Here is a 22,132-nt window from a genome sequence, read left to right as displayed (position 1 = left end):
CTGGGGAAAGTCGTGACCCAGAAGGAAGGACTTGCATGAAGGAGGTGAATATTTAACATAGTATTGTTATCATCGCTGCATATTTGATAGAGACTTAAAATGCTCCTACAGGAGAGTAATTGTGGTTCAAATGCCTGTTCCACCCACTGAGGCACCACGTCTACAATAACTCTCTGTCTCAATCCTGACACAGGAACCTTTTATCTGTTCTAGAAGCTCCCACATGGAGAAATAGCTGGTGTAGAGTCTGTAATTCTCCCTCTTTGAAAAATAAAATAGTGGCAGCAGGAACCTGGGGGGGTTTTGTGATGGGGGAAGAAGAGACAATCGGATCAGCAGCTCCCTCCCCACATCAACACCGTGACTCACAGTCTGCAGGAACTCGAGGCTGAAATAGCATTTAAAAACGCTGTTCAGGCATCTCTGGGAAGCAGAATGAGGGAATGTTTCCCATTGAGCTCCAGCTGGAGCGTGTGAACCAGAGGCTGCTCCCACCCCGGCGCGGATCTGCAGGGATTCCTCCGGGTTTGGTGGAGCTGCTGCAGGGGCAGACCACAGGAACAGCCAGGGCCTGCTGAGAGGCACGGGCAGCATGGTAACAATTAGGGATGGTGCTGCTTCCCCAGAGCTCCTGCACTGCAGCAATTATTCTCTCCTTTTCATTACCCAGTCAGACCACATTGGTGAAACGCAAGACAGATCCAACCCTTAATGGGAGCTCCGAGCCAGCGGGGAAATCCCACTTGCTGAAAACATAACTCTGGGGCAGGCACCAGGAGCCACCAGCTGTAAAGGAGCCAGATCCAATAAAGCCTAGAACTTAAGCAGAACTTAAACAGAAACAGTTTTCCCTGGAGCTCTGAGCCAGGCTTTTCAGGATTGCAGGAGCATGAGCTCAGATGTGCTTTCCTTTCTCAGTTCACAGCAGCACCTACTCCCCCAAAGAGGAGGATGTTCGTGGTGCTGGGGTGATGGGGATGACTCCACCTCTGCACCAGCTTTCCAGCTCGTGTCTTTCCCAAGGATTGTGGATTTTGTAAGGGATATCAGGAATTCAGGAGTGCCAGCACCTTGTGTTGGGGTCTGAGCCCCAGCATCGGTCACTGCACTGCCTCTGATTTTTTGGAAGCCTATTCCAAGCGGGTTGAACTGCCAGGGTGACCCTCAGAGGTGTCACTCAGCGTTTTAGGAATGCAGCTCCATGTGAAGGACCAAACCCTGGGGATCTCAGAGGCCCAGGGGCTGGGCTGGATCTGGGATTCAGGTGGCTCCCATGGCTCTCCCAGGATCCATCAATCCATGCAAATGTTGGGCTCTCTCATCTGAAAGAATCCGTGATTCAGTCCATCCGTCCTCCTCGGAGTGAAACATCAAAGCTGAGTCAAAACCTCATTTATATTTTGCTCCAAACTGCCAGAATTCCACTGGAGTTATGCCTAATTTTGCTTTTTTGCTCAGCTGTTCTCCTGCAGGTTCCTTCTGTCCTCCCTTTCCTCGTTTTGCTGCTCATCCCTCGTGCTCTGCTGAATGAACCTTGACAGCAGCAGCCAGATGGAAACCCTCACCTCCAACCCACACAGCAGCCCCCTCCAGCCCACGTGTGCCAAAAACACATGCAAATATAGCCCAGGAGTCATCTGCTCCTCCATTGTCAATATTTGAATGCTCTTGGCTCTCGTTCTGGACAGTCATAAAAGAAGCTGGTTAATCATTGATAATTGTTGGGAGCTCTGTGCCATTCATGAACAGGAAGTTTTGTGCAGCTGTCAGATGCACGAGCTGAGCATTTCCTGCAGGGGAGGAAGATTTATTTGGTGACAGCTTCATTGGAGATTTTTAGAAAGAAAAAAAATAGCATTTTGGGTGCTGAAAAATCATGAAAGCAGCACAGTTTCCTTTGCTTTGGAGAAGATTTTCTCTGGCTGCCACCCAGGTAAATAATTCCCAATTTGGTAAAACAAAACTCATGGTGTGCCCCTCTGACCTGTCCTTGATGAAAACATGAGATGGCTTTGAAATTACTGGAAAGGAATATTAAAGAGTTGGAAGCTCAAAGAATGGATGGTTCACCATCCACACAACTGGGAAAAATGAATCAGGATAAGGCTCAGGGTGATGGCTCAGATCAAGAAAAAGCTTTTTTTTTTGAGGAAAAGGAGCACTGTTATTCTTATATTCACAGGTGAAGGACATGATAATCCAAATTACTTCCTTTGTGATGAACATCAAGGTTTTGAGGCTGAATTTGAAGACATTTGAGGAGCAAACAGAACCATGGAAATATGATGCAAATATGAAATATTTGAAATATGGTGCAAACACAGAGTGAATGTAATGACCTTCTCTTACAGAAATGAAGCATTTTCTGAATTGAGTATTTACATTTTGCATTTCAAAATCACCTCACAATAATATTTTAACCAGGGGAGAATGACCAAAAAATAAAGATAAAAAGGACAATTAGTCCAGCATTATTGCATGGGTGGGTGGTTTCACAGCCAGGCTGGGATTTTGTGCCTCAGCCCAGGGATAAATTCTGTCCCTACATGAAGAATCCAGAGACCATTCATAACTCACACTCCATCTCTGGATGGAATTTTGAGACTGAACTCGTGGGATAGCACCTGAGCTTGTAGCAGACAGGGATTTACACCAAGGAGAAAATGAGGAAGATGCTTGACCCAGTGCTGGAAGAAATGAGGGAATCAGGACATCCCCTCCCTTCCCACACCCTGCTGGGGCTCTGGATGCAGATTCCTGCTCTGTTTCCAACCTTGCAGGTTCCTCATCACCCCTCAAACACCTGACAGCCTCCACAGCCAGCACAACCCTCATGACAAATCCGTTCTCCTTTCTTTTTCATGATTAATAACAAAATTATACCCAAACCCATAAAGCAACTCCGAAATAATAGCAGCAGCTGGAATTGGGAAACAGATCCCAGGGATTGTGATGGTGTTCTTTTCAAACCATAAAATTGGGAATTTTTTCTTGGTATTTTGACTGCCTGTGGAAGCCTCACTTTCCAAAGCCAGGTTTTGCTGACTGAGAAGGAAAAGCTCTCCCTGCTGCAGACACCCCCAGTGTGAGCGTGGGCTCCGTGACTCACCTGGGGCAACAGCAAATCGTGACAATGGCTTTAAAATGTCACCACTCAGTCACTCTGCACACCCTGCAGGGGGATTAGGAGCCACGCTGGCAACAGCAAACAGTCCTGCCACTAAGAGAACTTCGGGCTTGTTCTGCATTTTGGGAACAGTCCGCGTTGGGAAGGGGCTGGTGGGTGTCCAGCACGATGTCACCATTCCCAAAGCAGTGAGGGACCCCAGAGCCAGGGATCCAGAGGTGCCTCGGAGCAGGCTGGGGGGGCCAGAGAGAGCAGAAAGCACCTGGAGAGGGCTGGGGAGGGGCACGGGGCTGCTCCACCCTGGCTGTGTTTGCACCCAGTGTTTGTGAGCACTCCCTGGGCTGACTGTGGGACACAGCAGGGACACAGCAGGGACAGGGACACAGCAGGGACAGGGACACAGCAGGGACAGAGCTGTCAGGGCTGGGTGAGCAGCACCTCACCTGGACCAGCTCCGGCTCCCAGAGGCTGTCCCAGCCCCTCTCCCCCAGGTAACTCCTCCATATCCTCCATATCCTCCATATCCTCCATATCCTTCATATCCTCCATATCCTTCCTTCCCTAATGTGCTGCTGGCTTGGCTTTTCCCGGGTTTTGCTTTTGCAAAGCATTTCTTGCGTTTGCTTTTGGCTGCTGTGCTCCAGCAGTGCTGCCTGTGCTCTCCTGCTCGAGGATCTTGGGATCCTGCAAGTCTCGTTTTCTTTATTTGTGTTTAAAGCAGCTGCTCTGCCTTTGTCCCCGCAGTGTCCTGGCTTTTCCTGCAGGAGGACAGCAGAAAGGGAAGCCCAGCTTTGTGGCAGAGCCTTTCCCCTGCCAGGATTGACTGTTCAGCTGGTGCCATTGCGGAGCTGTCCCCTCCCTGAGAGCCCAGGGCGTGAATGTTTGAACTATTTTCCTTTTCCCACTTGGCTCCAGTGTGGAGTGGCTGAAAGAATTGTATAAAACTGTCCCAAGAGCCTTAAGGACCGTGAGGCAGCACGTCCTGCGTGCCCAGCCCCTGCCAGGCTGGATTCGAGGTGCTCTTGGGTGTTTCTTGTTTGCTGTAGGTGACTCATCCCAAACCTTCCTCCTGCTGTCCCTTCTGCTGTCCCTCTGTGCCACTGCTCCTCCTGAGCTGTGCCCGGGCTCGGAGCCACCTGGCCCTGCTCTCCTCATCCCCAGCACGTGTCCCAGTGCCTGTCCCTGCAGGACCAGAGCTGCGCTCCAGGTAAGCTGAATTTCTAAACTCTGTCCCATAATCAGCCCTTTCTTCGCTCCACTCCAATCACAGCTGGAAATTCTGCTTTTCCACCTGCACATGGCCATGTCCTCAAGCTCAGCTGGGTTCCCAGGGCAGGAAAATGGATTCTTTACTCTGATGTTTAAATATGACATATGGTAAGTTTTAGTGAGGAATTAATTGTGGACTATTGGCATTAATAGACAAGGGTGACTGCAATATTCCAGGCTGGTCAATACATCAGGAAGGTGAGGCTTGGCTGCCTTTAGCAGTACACAGCAGATCACAGATTTTGCTGTAATTTTCTCTCCTATTTTCAAAGTTTTTACCATTCTGCCAGGACCAAACCAACGATTTTTGAGAGAGAGAGAGTGAAAAAGGAGAATTTTCCCAAGCCTTGAACTTGGCATACTACGGTTCACATAACATTAAAACCAATTAAAAATACGTTTATTTTCCTTTTGAATTATTTTCTGCACTTACAATGGAAGCAGTGAAGCATAATTTGGAAAAGGGATTGTTTCAGAGCTGTAGAAGCTGGTAGTTCATGTTCCTTTTGGAACCAGTCGGGCTGGATTCTGGCTGGCCTGAGGGAGCCCCCCACAAGGACAATATCCTTGGAGCTTGGTGAAAAACCTGTACCTAGAAAGGAAGCCTAAGGAGAGGAATTACTCCAGCTCCTCCTGACTTTTAAGGGCTTTCCACTCATTTTGAAGAATGTTCTTGTATCAGAATCATCTCTTTTCCCCTCTCAGTCCTTAAAATTTGTCTCCTATAAAAGTTGTCAAATTTTCTGTCGCAAGAAAAGAGGAAGAAATTCCCACAGAGCCCTGGAACAGCTCCAGGGAGGGCATGGGGACACCCCAGACCTGTGTCCCCTGCTCCGGGTGGCCCTGCCTGGGCAGGGCTTACACTGGGTCCCTTCCAACCAAATTCTTCTGCAATTATCCGTGATTATCTCATTCACAAACACACCCTGAGAGCTCCTTGATTTTCCAGACAACCTCTTTGCCTTCACATTGAACAACTTCAGCTTCAAGACACGGTGTATGAGATGAGAGAAAAATGGATGTGACCGTATAAACAGAAAAGCCAAACATCTCCTGGGAATGCCGGAGCTGTTGTTTGGCACAGAAGGGACAATCAGCTGGAGGCAGGGCTGGTGGCAGGGAGCTGTGCTGGCAGGAGGGCAGGGCTGTGACACCAGCCGGGAGCGCTGCCAGCCTGATCCCAGCTGCTGTGTTTGTAGCGCTGCTGTCTCTAGGTGGCACTGACCTGTCATTTTTCCTTAAAATAGGGCAGAAGAGCGCACATGGGGATTTTCAATATCACAGAGGGGTGGAAGGTGATCAAAGCCCAGCCAGTGCCACCTCTGCCATGCCAGGGACACTTCCACTGTCCCAGTTTGCTCCAAGCCCTGTCCAACCTGCCTTTGGACACTTCCAGGGATGGAGCAGCCACAGCTGCTCTGTTCCATGTGCACAGCAGAGAACAGGCTTTGGTGTTTGGGGATTATGTTTAGGGTTGTGTAGCAAGTTTTCCCATTTTTAGCAAAAATGCATTTGAAATTAGGAAGAAAAGAGAAATAAAGCAAACTCCCAGAAGATTTCTGTGAATTTGTACACAGGCTGCAGTTCAGAGTTTCCATGTGTGGTGCCTTTCCACGCTGCCTCTTTTCCTCTCTCTTTTATTAAATAAAAGCCAAACAAAAGCACAGAGGTTGTTGTAGTTTCTGCACAGATTTCAGCCTTGTTCTGCTGCTCTCTCCTGAGCCCTGAGGAGCGCTGCAGGTGTGACTGCAGCCACTTTGCCTCCATAAACCAGAAAAGTTTGTTCCTTTCTGCCATTTTTGGGGAGCAGCTGGGAGCCTCGAGCACAAGGGGATGGGGCAGGTGTCTTGGGAAGGCAGGTGGGATTTTAGGGATTTTTACAGCCTGAACCCATTGGCTGGCTGTGGAATTAGGCAGTGCATTCATCTCAATGACAAAAAAAGGGTTATTTGGGGTTTTTCTCTCCACCTCCCAGGAAAATGGGGAATACCCTGAGTGTGCCAGAGGAAGCTGAGGATGATAACACCTGCACAGTGAAGAGTTACCAGGTGAGAAACCCCGCTCCCACCTCCCTGGCTGCTGCCAGTGCCGTTTTCACCCCTTTGGTGTCCTGAAAACTCTGTTCTTTGTTATTTCAGGCTCTCTCTGAGTCTCCTGGCAGTATTAAAAATGGATCTGTGGTGTTTGTTCAGAGCCCTGCCCTGGCAGTGAATGGTGAAGGTATGGACCGGGAAGGGGGGTTGGAGGTTTGTGCTGAAGGAACAATATTCAGTATTAATTAGATTAATATAATAAATTAAATTAATTAATATTTAATATTAGGGGGTGGCTTTGAATTAGGGGATGTACCCATGTTCCTGCTCTTACTTGTAAATGTGGTTCTACTGAAGCTGGAAAGTTTAAATACAACAAAAACAAAAAGAAGGAATGCTTCCCAAAGTTCTCTGGGTGCTGGTTGATAGTTCTGGGGATTTGGTTCTGCCCTGGCTCCCAAAAAGTTTTACAGATTTAAAGGATTTACAGAGGGAAGGGCTTTGTGTGGAGCATCCTCAGGCAGGGTGGTTTGGTGCTGGTCCCTGCTGGCTTTGTGGCAAGCTCTGCCCAGGCTCTGGGGGAATTCCTGGTGGAATTTGTGTCTCCAGCAAGCCCTGGGGGAATTCTTGCTGCAAGGAGGCCAAATTTAGGCTCTTGGAAAGGACAAAATGCAGAAGTAGCACCAGTGCAGGGGGATTTTGGCAGTTTGGGGTTTTAGAAATGTCTTATTCATGTTAGAATCCTTATCCATCTGAACATTTCCATCTTATTCTCTCTTCTCTTGACCAGGGGCATTGCTTTCACTTGAAAGGTACTCAGCAGTTATTTATTAGCAATTAAATATATATAGGGAATTTTTTCTGTCTTGTTTTTAATTTAAAAATAGTGATTGGCTGGGAAAAACACCAGAAAGTGGCAGGGATTAAAGCTGCAGTGAAGTTGTTAAATCAGAATTACGTTTGACCCCTTCTGACCCTGAGCTGGGCCTTAGTGAGTATTTAATGTACAAAAACCATCCTTGCTCTCATTTGGAGCTTCCTGAAGAGACCAGGGTCTGTCTAACAAAATTTAGCTGTTTAACAAAATTTAACAAAATTCAGCTCCTGAGCTTGAATCCTAGAGAATTTAGACTGTAGCACAGTCATTTCTTCTTTCCCTGCACACTAATTAAATAAATTCTGTCCCTTTTACGGAGCAGCTGTGAGTGCAGAGCAGTTGGTGGGGTGTGAGTAAAGCTTTGTTCCGTGAGCTGATCCCATTTCAGCCCAGTTTGGGTGGGCTCAGAGGGGACTGGGTTTGCAGGTGACCCCCCCAGGGTGCAGCTGAGCCCCACTTCCCAAATCCTCAAATCCTGCCGGGAGCTACATGACCTGAGCATGAAAAATTCCTTTCCAAGTAGTTTAGAGAAGTTTTTGCCACACATTCAAGGGCAATTGCTCTCATCCACAGCCACGTGGCTCCTCTTGCTTTTCAGCACCTCCTGAATTCCTCCTGCCAGCCCTTGTTGGCTTTGGAGCTTTTCTGAGCAGCTGCACCACCCCTGCTCACAGCTCTGAAATTCAGCCACTCTCCTTGTCACTGCAGCTTCTTTCATTTTCAGAATAAATAAAGCCCAACAATCCCTCTTCCATCTTATAAGGAAATACTTTCTAATTCAACGCTGAGAAAAACACTTTATGATATATTGTTAAGAGAACCCTCTCAATCTGTCACAGGCGCTTGAAAAATCTAAATTTAGGTAAAAATAGTCAAAGGCTGGTGTGGGGATGTGCAGATGGTTCTGATAAGAGCTCAGCTCCTGTTCCATGGCCCAAATTTCCCAGTGCCATCCCACCATAAGTCACTTTAAGCAGCTGCCTACTAGAAAAGCCTCTCTCTGTGTGTTTTTTTCTGGTGTAAACCAGCAGAGTTCTGAGGAGGAAATAAAAGCCAGATGATTTACACTGCCTGAAGACGTAGAAAATGCATGTACATTTTATTCCTCATATGTAAAATGAAACATATGGGACTGCTTCACTTAAACAGATTACCTAATTAATGTAATTGCTAAATCAGTTTAAGTAGCAAGTTGAAAAATTAGACATTTCTGTGTTGATGTTTCTTGCATTTTAACTTTTTTCCTGTTTGAAAAAGCAGCTAAAATCATTGAGATACAATTGAAATCTCCACTTTTGTGCAATGTAATCAAGGTTTTGGAGAAATAAAAGTGATGGAAGTTATTACTATGGAAAAAAAATTGTTTGTAGCATTTCTAAAACTAAATACTGCAATAAATAGCATTTTTGGGGTCTAAAGTGAGGATTTTGGGGGAGCCAGAGCTGAGAAAAGGGAACCTTTTTGTACTTTCAGTAATAAAAAGCATTTGGTGAGCAACAGGTGAAGAGGGGAGGTTGGAACTGGAGTTTTCTGTCTCTGATTGGAACTCCACAGAGCAGAAATGCAGCAGGAGGACAAAACAGGAACAATTCAATGTGGGATTTGGGTGGTAATTCCATGCAGATTGAAACAACAGCCTGCTCCTAAAAAGAATTACAAAGGAGTTAAAAAGGTTACAAAGGAGAAAGGTTGAGTGAAGATGCAGTTCCTTTGTCCCAGAGGATAAATCCCATTCAGCAAATGCAGCTTGCAGCCAGAACCCAGCAGAAATCCTGATTGCAGCAGCCCTGTGTGCCTGGAAGGCCTGGAATGTGAAGGATTTCAGGGGTGGTTTTAGAGAATGATCATTGCTATTCTTGCTGCTGGCTGCTCTCCTCCTATTTCCATTAATTTCTGGAAATCTGGAGGTAAATAACAACACAATTTAATTAGTGAAGCAAGATGCTTCTTGGAGCATAAACTTTATTTGCATGGAGCAAGATGGCTAAAGAATATTAGTGTGGACTTGATTTTCTTTAAAGACAGGGACAATGTTTTATTTTAGATTAGTATTTGCTGCAGAAATTCATTTAGGGCAGTCGTACCCACTGTGCTGGTCTGCACTGCTGGAATTCTTGGTGCCAAATGTTGCCTTGTAGCAACCAGAACCCAACAGAAATCCTGATTGCAGCAGCTCAGTGTGCCTGGAAGGCCTGAAATGTGAATTATCTCAGGAATGTTTTTAGGGAATGATCATTGCTGTTATTGCTGCTGGCTGCTCTCCCCCTATCTCCATTAATTTCAGGGAGTCTGGAGGTAAATAACAATGCAAGTTAAATTAGTGAAACAAGATGATTCTTGGAGCATAAAAATGATTTGCATGGAATAGTGGAGGAAGATGGCAAAAGGATATTAGTTTGTTCCTTCTTTTTTTTAAGGAAGGAGGAATGTTTTATTTTGGATTAGTATTGACTGCAGAAATTCATTCAGGGCTGTTGTACCCTGTGCTGCCCTGCACTGCTGCAATTCCTGGTGCCAAGTGTTGCCTTGTAGCCATTAATGGTTTCTTCATGGCCATTAAAATATTTTCTCCACAATTATCTGAACACCAGGAGAGAAAAAAGTTCTGTGTGGCTCTAGTTCCATGGCTAAGGAAAATATCTCTTTGTGGCTGGCTTGTACTCAAAATAGAGGAATGAGATGAGCTTTAAGGTCTCTTCCAACCCAAACCATTCCATGATTTTGTGATATTTCATTAACCATTGTTCTTCCCTATTTTTTTCCTGAAGTCAAGAAGAAAACATTGGTCTAATTTGCCAAATTCCAGAAAAGAAATCTCCTTGAGTGTGCTCTAATAGAAGAGGGATTTTGTGTAGCCACAAAATTTCCTTTTTAACGCACCCTAGTGAAGAAAAGGGGAAAGAGAGACAAATCATCTGGAGTGTGACTGTCTTTTGTTAAAGAGTTGAAAGGCAAATGCCTGAGCAGGAGGAGCCTGAAATGCAGTCTGTAAATTGTGTATTGATTTTCATTTCAGAGCAGCTTTAATCTCAGTCACAACGAGCAGCTTTGATCTGCTCAAAGACCTGGCCTAGAATTTGGGGGGTTTTGCTTATCTTTGCAATTCTGCCTCAGGATTGAGGAATAAATCTGGAAAAAATGGCACTTGAGTGTCTTTAGAAACAAAAATATCCTGCACTTTTCACCCAAATACCAGAATTTCAAGGGTTCTCCCCCTGAGTTTGCTGTGCCTGTCCAGCGAGCCCAGCGCTGGTGGTGGGATCTGCTCTGCCTCTGGCTTTCCTTGGAGCAGCTGGAGCTGACACAGCACAGCCCATGGCAGTGACATTTTCCAGGGCTTCCATTCCTTCCATGATAATCAGAGATTAAAGGAAGCTCCATGGGTTCCTGAACTGGAACTGGTTTTCTTAACGCTGAGCTTCTATCCCTCTTTTTCTGCTGCAGCCAGTTTTCCTGGGGTTCATTTCTTATCTGTTACACAAAGCCATGGAATGAGGGCTGTGGAAAAAGGAATCTCCTGGCTGGGCCCTGGGCTCGGTTCTGCTGTTGGATGTGCCCAGGATCCCTGGGTGCTGCCACAGAAAGTCAGAAGCTGATGGATAAAATCAGCCCAGGACCTGCTGATGTTTTATGGGATTATCCAGAATCCCTGGGGAGGTGGGAAGCCGGGGGAATTTTGTTGTGAAAAGCCAAGGGATCGCTTTGAAAGTTGGGATCTAAAATTGTTCTGTTTTCCTGATCTCAAAGAATTTCAAACTGAAGATCTGTGTTGTGTGGAAGACAAGTTTCAGTCAGGTTTTTTTTGGTATCTGGGGTTTTCTTTCTCTTAAAGGAAAATGTGGAAGGCATAATATTGACTAGACTATTACAATTATAATTTGAAATCGTTTCAATTTTGCATTGAAACTGACAATTTTCCCGCTCTAATTCAGCAAGTTGGTTTGAGCCTGTCAGTTTTCCACAGTTATAATTAAATAGATCTAAATTCATCCTTGAAATGTGGTGATGACTGACAGGGAAATCAAATCCATATTCCAGTCCAAGTAGGGAAGAGAAGCTGAAGCTCGGGGGGAGCTGTAAGGTTTACTTCTAGACAAGACCCTTTTTTATTGGGGTTTCACACCACATCATCTGTGCTTCTGCCTCCCAGCCACAAAACAGATCCAAGCAAGATTATTGTCCTTTTGTCTCTTGTTTCTTTTGTCTCGTGTAAAGCAGGAGCTGCCTTTTCCTGTCTGTGCATCCCATACCAGGGATTTTCACCTCAACTGTGTTATCAGAGCACCATTGTTTTACAAAATCATAAAACACAATTTTAAATCAAAAGGGTCTTTGCACCTAAGGTGTGATGATCATGTGTACACACTGAATGATTTGTGTGAATTTTGGGGGAGGAAATGTGATTCTGAGCCACAGTTTGTGGGTAAAGAGAAGAAATATAAAGGGAAATGTAAGGGTAAGAAACCTGGCTCGGATGTGATTTTTCAGTATTCAAACCAGGCTGAAAAGAAGTGCAGGCAAAGGAGAAGTGCAGGTAGGAGCTGCACTGAGGCAGCAAGGCCAGGAGAAATGCATGGAATCAGAAATGCATGGAATCAGAAATGCATGGAATCAGAAATGCATGGAATCAGAAATGCATGGAATCAGTTCTGACAGCACAGCCCTGCTGGGAGTTTGGCGAGCCAGGAAATGGGATCAATCCTGGTGCTTTTCACTGCATTTGTTTCTTTAGCATTGAAAGAGGAGAGGGTGATATATTCATATATAACTGTCTCAGGTTTTACTGGGATGGGTTTTTTTGCATGTCACTAATTTTAATTTGCTGTCCACTGGGCTGAGTAGTGCCAAATGGGGCTGGTACCTGACTTTGACACTGTGAGGGGGGTGTGAAGAGGGGAAAATTTGCACTGATTTCAGTCAGGGGAGCAACAATCAGCTCTGGAGATTGAACAGAAGCGAAAATTTGCACTGATTTCAGTGAGGGATGTCAGGGGAGCCACAATCAGCTCTGAGGGATGAGCAGAGAGGAAAATTCGCACTGATTTCAGTGAGGGATGGCAGGGGAGCCACAATCATCTCTGAGGGATGAGCAGAGAGGAAAATTCGCACTGATTTCAGTGAGGGATGAGCATCAGCACCGGGGTCCTGCGTGTGCTCTTCCACACATCAGGACCAGCTCACCACAGCCCGAGCGGCCGTGGCTGAGGATGCACTGTTGCTGTGGGATAATTCCCTTTATCCCTCTGTTCCAGCAGCTGCCGAGGCGGGTTCTGGACGGGACAGCGCGGCCGTTTCCCCGGCGGAGCCAGCGGAGCAGCGCGGCGCTGCCCGGGCGGGCGGGAGCGCTGCCAGGAGGGCCGAGCCGGCTGCCAGGCCCCGCTCCCTGCTCGCCTTTCCCTGGGCTGTGCCAGGGCGTGCTGAGCAGCCAGCGCAGCCTCCAGCCCCCGCACAGCCCGCTCGCGATGCCACCGGCCTGAACAAAGGTCCCAGTGAGGGCGCAGAGGGGCCTGGGGCGGCTGAGGCCCAGCAGGGAAGCCATAAAAACCTGGGCCGGGCCCCGCTCCAGGACGTCGAGCTCGAGGGGACACCTGAGGGACACGATGTGGCCGCCCCAAAGGCCAAAGCAGTGACGCTCTTCGACAGGATCTTCAGGCCGGAGAAGGGCAAGGGAAGGACACGAGGAGACCCTCAGGAGGGAAGGCAGGGCTTGGACGTTCCCAACGGGAACACCGCGGCCGGCGCACCCAACGGGATCCCGCTGGACGAGGCAAGTGCTTCCATAAAATATCCATTAATTTCATTTTCACTAATGAAACCTCTCAGGAATGTTGGCAGAGTGGGATAACTCCATGTGGGGCTGGGAAGGAATCAGTGTTGCCTTTAAAGCGACCACAGATAGCACCAGACAGAGGTGTGGAAGATGAACCTGTGGCCAAGGAGTGAAGCTCTCTCTCATGACTAAATCCTGACCTCTGGTTTAATTTAATTTATAATTCCCTGAAAGGTTTGGGCAACACAGCTCCAACTGCCCGGTGGAACAGCTGCCAGCTGCAAATGAAAGCAAAAATACCTGAAACTAAAACAGTTTCTTGTGCTTTAAGACCTTGGAGTTTGACACGGGATGGTTTTCTAAAAGTTCTTCGGTGTGTTTTGTGCCATTTTTAAAACAGTCCTACTTATCAAGCAATAGATGCTGGATATCTTATTCATCAAAATAAGGAATATTATGCAGCAATAATTCCTGTACTCACTTATTGTGATGTTTCAGTCAAAAAAAAGTGGTTCGTTGGAAATGATTTTACAGGATGAGAATGTGATAGAAGAAACTACGGATCGTAACTGAAAGAGCACTCTGGTCAAAGGAGCTGAAAGTTAATATGAGTTTAGATTTTGTACTTCCTGCTGAGACTGATGTCAGCGAGGGTATTATAAAATTAATGTTTAGGGAATTAACTACACAAAAATCCTATCCTCTGGAAGGGCATAATGGTGTAACTGAGTTCTGCGAGAGAGGCAAAATACAGGAATTGGGGATCAAATTGAAACCCTGTCCAATGTCAGAAGCGGGAGGGAAAAATCTATATGTAAATACCATTTTAATAACAACTGCTTGTATTGGCCAATTCAGGCTTACAAATAAGATTGTGCTCACTGATGCCTTGGGTAGTGTTGAACTTAACTCATGAGATACTCCCTGCTTACACTGCCAGCATTGCAAGTTGTCCCAAAATTCTTTTAATTTTAACCTACCTTGTCTTCTCTATTTTAGACCTTCTCAGATTTGAAGATTTTCTTGTACAAATTTACCCTTTGCAATATTTTTCTGAGCTTCATTTTCAAGAAAAAAACAGTCTCATTTTTCATGCCTGCCCTTCAGGAGTGCTCCCATCACTGGTGTTTCAGACGGCTCAGGATGCACATTTAAAGAATCCATAAAGGCATTCAGCACCTAAGCAGAACAGGGTGGATAATTTGAAATGAATCCTCTGTTCAGGGCACACTGGCACTTCTGTGTTCAGCCTCTTAGAATGAAGCTTTTCAACACCCCAAATTCCTGCAGATATTTTTGATTATCACACAAGTCTTCCCTGTAGCTTGCAAGAATTTTCTCTTTTCCCACCAAATGCCAAATCCTCGTTTCTTATTTTGCTGTCACTGCAGTGTCACTGCTTTTATTTACAGAGTGGGGAAGGTCCCAGCTGATGCTGCTGAAGGAATGGTGTGAAAGAACAATTTGGAGCAGTTTTAGCTAAAATTCAGAGTTAGACATTGCTGGGAGCAGTCGAAAGCTCAGGTGAGGCAGTGCTGTACGAGCATGATCAGGGACAGGAATAGAAATCATTCTCCCAGCTCAAACAGGGAAGCACTGCTCATCCAAATCAAGCTTTATTATATCAATAACACCTGGATTTCTTATAATTCCTGCTGGTTTGCAGTTCTGCTCCAGCCCCCCTTGTACCCATCCACATCCTGGAGGTCCCTGATGGGAATAAGCTGGAAACTCCAGGCACTGCTGAGCCGTGGCTGGTGCTGGGTCTGTCTGGGAGTGTCTGCAGCATCCCAGCAGATTTTTGAGCCCAGGAACATTCCTGAGGACAGGTCTGGTTATCAAAAATGCTCCTACATCTCTTAGGTGTGTTCTTAAAGCTGCACCATGGAAATCTTTGAGGACTCACAAAATCAGGGTTACTCTGTAAATAAATGACAGATCTGGATCACAGGGAGAGGAATTTTAACCGTAAGCCTGAATTTTTGGGCTATAATTTTGGATCTTCAGATATGAAAAGGAATATGTGGTGGGGGCAGAGAGGAGTTAAGCACCTTTTCTGGGGAAAATACATCAGCTAAACACTGCACTGTGTTGCCAAATTTAACTCAATCCCTAAAACAAAGGTTGTTACTCTGCCTTGCACCACAGTTGCCTTCTGTTTTCTCTGAAGTCCCAATTCTGTTGGATGGGAGAATGACCAAGCCTAATTTAATTACTGTTACTCTAGTAACTACAAACTGTTACCAAATAATCGTACTAAAAATCAAGATATCGCTGCCAACAGCTCCTTTTCTCTCTCTCTCTCTTTTTTTTCCTCTTTGTGGATTATGACTTGTAGTATCTGTAAATGCTAAAAGCAAAGTTTCCCTGCACTGAGTGCCAAGACAAAACAAACAGCGTTGCTGGTGAGTAAGAGAGAGGCTCCACAGTTGTAGCTTAAGAGCTGCACAAACATTCTGTGTTTGCTGAGCCACTCTTTATTTTTGTGGTCTACAAAACTACATTCAGAGCGCAGCATAATTAAAACAAGGGCAGAATTCATGAATTCATGAAGCATTTACTATGTAAGCCAAAGAAAAGATAAATTATATGCCTGAAATGTTTCACTGAGCCATGATTCATGCAAACAAAAGTGCTGGCAGGAATACATTCTTTTGATATGTTTGGGGTTGTTTTTTTTCCCTGATGACTGAACTGAAACTACAGTATATTTAAGGTGTTTATTACCCCCAAATTTAGCTTCTCAAAGACATGAATTGAACATTTACATGGCATCTATTAACTCCTAATACTGATCTTCTGTTATTCCTGGGGTTTCTTTCATTATTTACCCCCAGGGCTTTGAGCAGGGAGCTGCCACTGAGGCTTTTGTGGTGATTTTGTTCTAAGTGATTGTGTAGGGCTGTGCATTGTCTGTGTCTGATTTCTGTGCTGGTGGCCAGAGCCTGTGCTCCTCCTGCAGGAATATTCCCATGGGAGCACAGGATGGATCACAGCCCCTCTCCAAGGCCAGATTTGAGCGATTCTCTGTAGCCAAGGGCTTGGAAATCACAGAGGGGGATCCTCGAGCAGGGCAGGGGCATTTTTAATGGCAAAAATTAGAATAAAAGCATTCTAAAGAACCTTTCTGTGTCCTGGATGATTAAAATACCACAATAATTTTATAATACGGATTTCTTTATGTCACCACTGGGAGGAATTGACTTTAAATGCTTTAAAACTTCAGAGGGATGAGGAGAGCTGGGTGTGGGGTGGGCAGTGCCAACAGAACACAGGAGTTAAAGTGTACACTGAAATGGGTATATCCAATGGGGCACACCTGAGCTGCGAGGTTGTTCAGGGATTTTGGGGTGGCCCCAGTTCTCAGGATTTCTCTTCAGTGTGATTTTGTCAGGGAGATGTCCTGGATCAGCCAGAAACAGCTGGAAACAGCTGTGTACAGCTCTCTCCTGAAGTGCATCCCAAAACCAGCCTTGGCCTTCTCTGTAAGTCAAAAAGGTTATTAAATCTGTTTCTTTTTCTTGATAGCATTCAGCTCCAAAGAGTTTGATGGCACCAAGCACTTGGGAAGCTGCTTCTGTTTAGCAACACATCAGCCTGCTCCTCCTTGTCCTGCCTCAGTTGTCCCTTTAACCCCTGGAGCAGAGCCAGCCTTTTCCACAGCAGCAGAGCTGTGTGGATGGCACCCCTGGGCTGGCGTGGCCACGCGTGCCCTGCATGGGACAGATTGTTCTGGGGCCACTCAGGGGCTGGCAGCTGCACAAAGTGCTGTGTGACACCCTCCAGTAGCTGCTGAGCATTCCAGCGCTGCTCTGCTGCTTCCTGGGCCAGCTGGAAACCTCGCTGCGTGGGGAATTACACACAAGTCCCTGCTGGTATTTCAATGTTCACTTTAACTCCTGTGTTCTCTTGGCTTTGCCCACCCCACACCCAGCTCTCCTCATCCCTCTGAAGCTTTAAAGCATTTTAAGTCTATTCCTTCCACTGGTGACATAAAGAAATTTATATTATAAAATTATTGTGGTATTTTAATCACCCAGCACAGGGAAAGGTTCTTTAGAATGCTTTTATTCTAATTTTCCCCACCAAAAAAAGCACTGAGCTATAATGGGTTGGTGAGGGAAAAAATGTTTGATGTCACTTAGATGCTCTTTGATGTCACTCTGGCACTCTTTGATGTCACTCTCTGCTGCACAACACTTTTGCTGAGTTTTCCTGTGCAGCCACAAGGCAAAGATGGCCAAAGTGGGAGGTAAATTCAGTGTGAGAGGTGCCAAACTCTCCAAAACTTGTTCAAGAACAGTTTTTTTAGAGCCAGATCCTTGTGCAGTGTCTAAACTGAAAACAAGTACCTTAATATTACCTGCTTGTGAGTGTTTGAGCACTGGAAAATGTTTTGGGGCTCTGGGAGCTGTAATTCCATGAAGAGAAGAGACAGCTCCATCTGCCTAAGGGGAATTTCTTTGATTTGTTGCTTTTTTCCTTCTTTTAATGTGTGTCACGTTTGTGTTTGATAGATAAAATTATTCCTGGTGTGGCAAAACAGAGAATCAGAAGCCATCTTTGTATGGTGCACTCAGACAGGGAGCTGGCAAAGGCCAAAATCTCAGCATTTGCTCCCATTTTTCACAAATTCAGCCTTGAAAAGAGAAAAGTGGAGTTTGGGACTCACCCTGTGCTTGTAGTGGCTGAGAATAACACTCCCCAAGCAGCAGCAAGTGCTGAATCTCTGAGGAAAGAGGACAAGGAGAGGGATAAATGCTGGATTGTTCTGAGCCGTGGGCTGGGCAGGAATGGTTGGAATTGCTGTTGTGACGCTGAGCAAGTCACAAAAGTCACTTTTGCATTCCACAGGGAATCGGGCAAGCTGGCACCGAGCAATCTCTGTCCCCTTTTATTTTTTAGGAGATAGATGAGTGCACCCAAAAGGAGCTTGGGCAGGACTCTGCAGGTGAACAGGGCCCAGCTGCTGCAGCCCCTGGGAGGACACAGGTAGAGCAGGACAGTCCCCAGGCAGCTGCAGGACAGGGCTCAGTCATGAGCTTCCTCAAAACACTGGTAAGTTTTACCTTTCCATCTCTTTCTGTTTCAATTGCTTCCAAAAATCCCCTGTGGGACTGAAAAAAATGTGTAAATAACGCAAAAATTATGCACAAATAAATGTAAAATGTTCTCTGTCCTGGGCACTGGAGGGATGAGGAATGGTGAGTGCCACCTGCTCTTCAAACTTCACTTTTACACAGATACTCACAGGTCTTTACCTGTCTCAAAGATTTTCTGCTTGATATTCCTTTTGTACCACCTCTAAAAGTTCATTTTTTAAATTTATTAGAATCTCGAATAGTAAATATTCGATCCAGGCATTTTTCATTTTAGCCTTTATGTTATTCTCAAGAAATATTTGCATTATCAATTTTCCTGCTTGAGACAAACAATATTTGTATTTTCGCTTTGTGCAAATAAAACCTGCTGATTTCAAACTCATCTTTTTGATCCTTTGAAAGGCTGGGTTGAGTGACTGTTTCTTCTCCAATTCTTTTAAGGTCTCCCCAAGCAAAGCTGAAGCCAAAAGTGATTCTGAAGACAAGGTAGGCAGTTCCTTGTTCACTGGTCATTGGGTGTTTTTCACACAGGGATTTCTTATTTATTTTGCTGGGTTTTTTCCCCAACTGATCTCATCATTTGAAGTAATTTCAAATATTTTTTTCCCCTGGATAAATTGAAAAGGAAGACACCAAACAGTGCAATTCTTAAATCATCTGTTGCAATCAAAATCTGTTGTGTTTTCTGCAAGCTTGGTGATGATTTGTGACACTTTTGGTTATTTCTCTGACTCATCCTTGAGGTAAAATTTCAGTGAAAACTTTAAGTCTGCAAAAAAATTCAGTTTGCTCATAGAGCAGTTTTCCCTGTGCCTTGAAATAACTTTAAGAAACAAGGAATTACACCCTAAAAATGGAAGTGTTTTGTCCATGTAGATATTAGCCAAACCCACAACAGTTTTGGGTTTTCTCCTATTTTTTTATTCTTTTGTCCCATTCAATGGTTAACCTTTGCAGCAAGCTTGGGAGATTTAATTCTGAATAACTCTGAAAATTATTCTCAGTAATTCCATATAACTCTGAAAATCATCAGACAGGGTAAAGGTTTTCCAAGCTATGAAGAAAATACAATTATTAAAGCTCCCTGGCTCAGGGAAACTTGCAGTTCTTCCCAAAGGTGGTGCCCAATCCTGCTTGGAGGGAAAGCACCCCGTTCCCATGCCTGTGTCACCTGTGCCAGGTGACTGCTGCTGTAACTTGGACAGAATATTCTGGGTGGGTTTGGTTTGCTGGCACACCTGGCACGGCAAACAAATCCAGGTGACTCGCAGGATATGCAAACTCCCTACAGGAGATTAAGTGGGAGTTCTCTTTTACTGGGAATTCCTTTGTCTGATATGGCATTTATACTTTAATAAAGGGGAAATATCTATAGGAGGTTAATTTATCAGCTTCCGGGTAGAAAAACTGCAGATTTTTTTGGCTGATAGGAAATAATGGTCTTTTTTTTTATTATTATTATTTCCCAAAAAACAACTCAAATGTGTTAAAGGTAAAGCTGATAAATTAGGGTAATAAAATAGAAAAATTAAAAAATAAGGAGTTAGAAAATTAGAAAATAATAATGATATAAAATAGAAAATAAAACAAAATTAGGTGGTAAACAACCGGGTGAAGTTTTCCCAAGTGCCGTGGGGCTGTTGAGTGGCTGCTGTGCCTTCAAATCATAGAATCATGGAATATCCTGGAGCTGGAAGGGATCCCAAAGATCATCCAAGGCCTGGCCCTGCACAGACCCCCAGCAATCCCACCGAGAGCGTTGTCCAAGCGCTCCTGGAGTGCTGGAAGGTTTTGGAGCAGGGAACAACCCCTGGGGAGCCCAGGCAGTGCCCCAGAACCTTCTGTGGGGACGGGACCTTCTGGGGTTGTAGGATCAGGCTCTGAGCAGCTGCTGGGCAATGGGTGCTGCCAGCAGCTGGGCACACCTGTGGGGTGGCTGTCCCTTGGGGTGGCTGTCCCTTGGGGTGTGTGGCTGTCCCTTGGGGTGTGTGTGGCTGTCCCTTGGGGTGTGTGGCTGTCCCTTGGGGTGTGTGTGGCTGTCCCTTGGGGTGTGTGTGGCTGTCCCTTGGGGTGTGTGGCTGTCCCTTGGGGTGGCTGTCCCTTGGGGTGTGTGACTGTCCCTTGGGGTGTGTGGCTGTCCCTTGGGGTGGCTGTCCCTTGGGGTGTGTGGCTGTCCCTTGGGGTGGCTGTCCCTTGGGCTGGCTGTCCCTTGGGGTGTGTGGCTGTCCCTTGGGGTGGCTGTCCCTTGAGGTGTGTGGCTGTCCCTTGGGGTGTGTGGCTGTCCCTTGGGGTGGCTGTCCCTTGGGGTGTTTGGCTGTCCCTCGAGGTGTGTGTGGCTGTCCCTCGAGGTGTGTGGCTGTCCCTTGGGGTGTGTGGCTGTCCCTCGAGGTGTGTGGCTGTCCCTCAGGGTGTGTGGCTGTCCCTTGAGGTGTGTGGCTGTCCCTCAAGGTGTGTGGCTGTCCCTTGGGGTGTGTGGCTGTCCCTTGGGGTGTGTGTGGCTGTCCCTCGAGGTGTGTGTGGCTGTCCCTCAGGGTGTGTGGCTGTCCCTCGCTGGCTGTCCTTTCAGCTGTCTCCACTCCACCTCCTCGGGCAGTTCCTACAAACCAAGAGGGCAATGTCTGCCCCAAATCACTGCCCTGGCCCTCCTGTGGCAGACCCCGAGCTGCTCCTGGGTCACTCTGTGTTTGGGAATTGTGAGGATTTTGCAGGAAAAAGGGTCAGCTTTGCTGTGGGAGTTAGGAAGGAATAATCCTTCGTCCTCCTCCGTGCCAGGTAACCAAAGGCATCCTCCTGCTTTAAAGCCTGAGACCTTGAACAATCAATTAATTAATTTCAAGGACATTAATGCAAGCTTGAAATATTTTAGGCAATGTATATCATGAATATTCACACTGCCCTTTTCCGAAATAATACCTTATATAAAATGTTATAAAGTCCCTATTATTCTGCAGTAAAAAGACTGAAGGTTCTTCCAAAGATTTATATATTTGCCTGTTTTAAAATTATAAATCCTAAATTGCTTCTTCATTACTTGAAAAGACAGAAGTTTGTGGAATTAGGTTTCAGTTTAGGGGAGATTTTAGAGGGGAAGTTGTGGTTTAATTTGGAATTGGGTGGATTGCCTTGGCTTTTATTTTGCTGCTCGTGTGAAAGAAGATCTGAGGAGAGCTGAGAGATCACTCGGGGGAAAAAAACCTGATTTGTCCAGGGCTATGAGGGAATGTTTTCCTTTAATCCCACGCATGTGAGTGATGGAATAATGTCTTTGATAAAGAAAATACCTGCAATAAACTCACCTGCACCTGCTGTTGTGCACAAGGGCTCCAAGGCGGAGAAGGGCCCAGGGGGGCAGCCGGGCCCGAAGGCAGCGGCAGAATCCCCCTCCAAAGGAGCCAAGAAAAAGAAGGCAGAGAGCCCCAAGCTGGGCCACAGCACCTTTAGCAAACTCTTTAGGCACAAGGTTGGTATGAGGCTCCAGGAGGAGCAGAACCCTGAGAAATCACAGCTGGCTCCTGGCAGAGAGAGAGAGGAGTTCTCTCCCAACATCTGGCCAGATGTGCAGAGCTCTAGAAATCCCTGGGGGAGCGTTTCTGTGCTGGGAATGGAAACCATCCTGAGCTGCAGAGTTCCTCTCGCTGGGCCCTCTGTGAGCTCAGGGTTCTGGAGCAATTCCTGGAGCAATTCCTATAACAATTCCTGGAGCAATTCCTATAACAAATCCTGGAGCAATTCCTATAACAATTCCTGGAACAATTCCTATAACAATTCCTGGAGCAATTCCTATAACAATTCCTGGAGCAATTCCTATAACAATTCCTGGAGCAATTCCTATACCAATTCCTATAACTATTCCTGTACCAATTCCTGCCTGGTTACTAACATGGACTAAACCCCCCCTGGCCACTCAAAACCAAAATAAAATCAGAGGTGCTGACAAACAATGAATTGTGTAGA

General features: G+C 45.9%; 1 protein-coding gene across 8 annotated transcripts in view; it reads left to right on the top strand.

The window, feature by feature from the left end:
* Positions 1 to 3,459: 3,459 nt before the first annotated feature.
* The window catches only part of BCAS1 (brain enriched myelin associated protein 1), a 37,341-nt gene continuing 18,668 nt past the window's right edge, over positions 3,460 to 22,132 (top strand). The window contains exons 1-8 of one of the 8 annotated variants that reach the window (XM_058850808.1): positions 3,462 to 3,618; positions 4,242 to 4,334; positions 6,372 to 6,444; positions 6,535 to 6,616; positions 12,559 to 13,073; positions 17,982 to 18,134; positions 18,620 to 18,664; positions 21,498 to 21,638. In XM_058850808.1, coding sequence (XP_058706791.1) covers positions 6,376 to 6,444; positions 6,535 to 6,616; positions 12,559 to 13,073; positions 17,982 to 18,134; positions 18,620 to 18,664; positions 21,498 to 21,638 — 1,005 coding nt within the window. In that variant the 5' untranslated portion in view covers positions 3,462 to 3,618; positions 4,242 to 4,334; positions 6,372 to 6,375. Of the gene's footprint in view, positions 3,619 to 3,871; positions 4,335 to 6,371; positions 6,445 to 6,534; positions 6,617 to 12,558; positions 13,074 to 17,981; positions 18,135 to 18,619; positions 18,665 to 21,497; positions 21,639 to 22,132 lie in introns of all 8 variants that reach the window. The other 7 variants (XM_058850811.1, XM_058850813.1, XM_058850807.1 and 4 more) reach the window with 7 other exon arrangements.

This window comes from Poecile atricapillus, chromosome 15, assembly GCF_030490865.1.
Source record: "Poecile atricapillus isolate bPoeAtr1 chromosome 15, bPoeAtr1.hap1, whole genome shotgun sequence".
In the NCBI taxonomy this organism is placed as follows: Eukaryota; Metazoa; Chordata; class Aves; order Passeriformes; family Paridae; genus Poecile; species Poecile atricapillus.
Note: the sequence above shows the minus strand (reverse complement) of the source record. Positions and strands in the feature narration are given on the sequence as shown.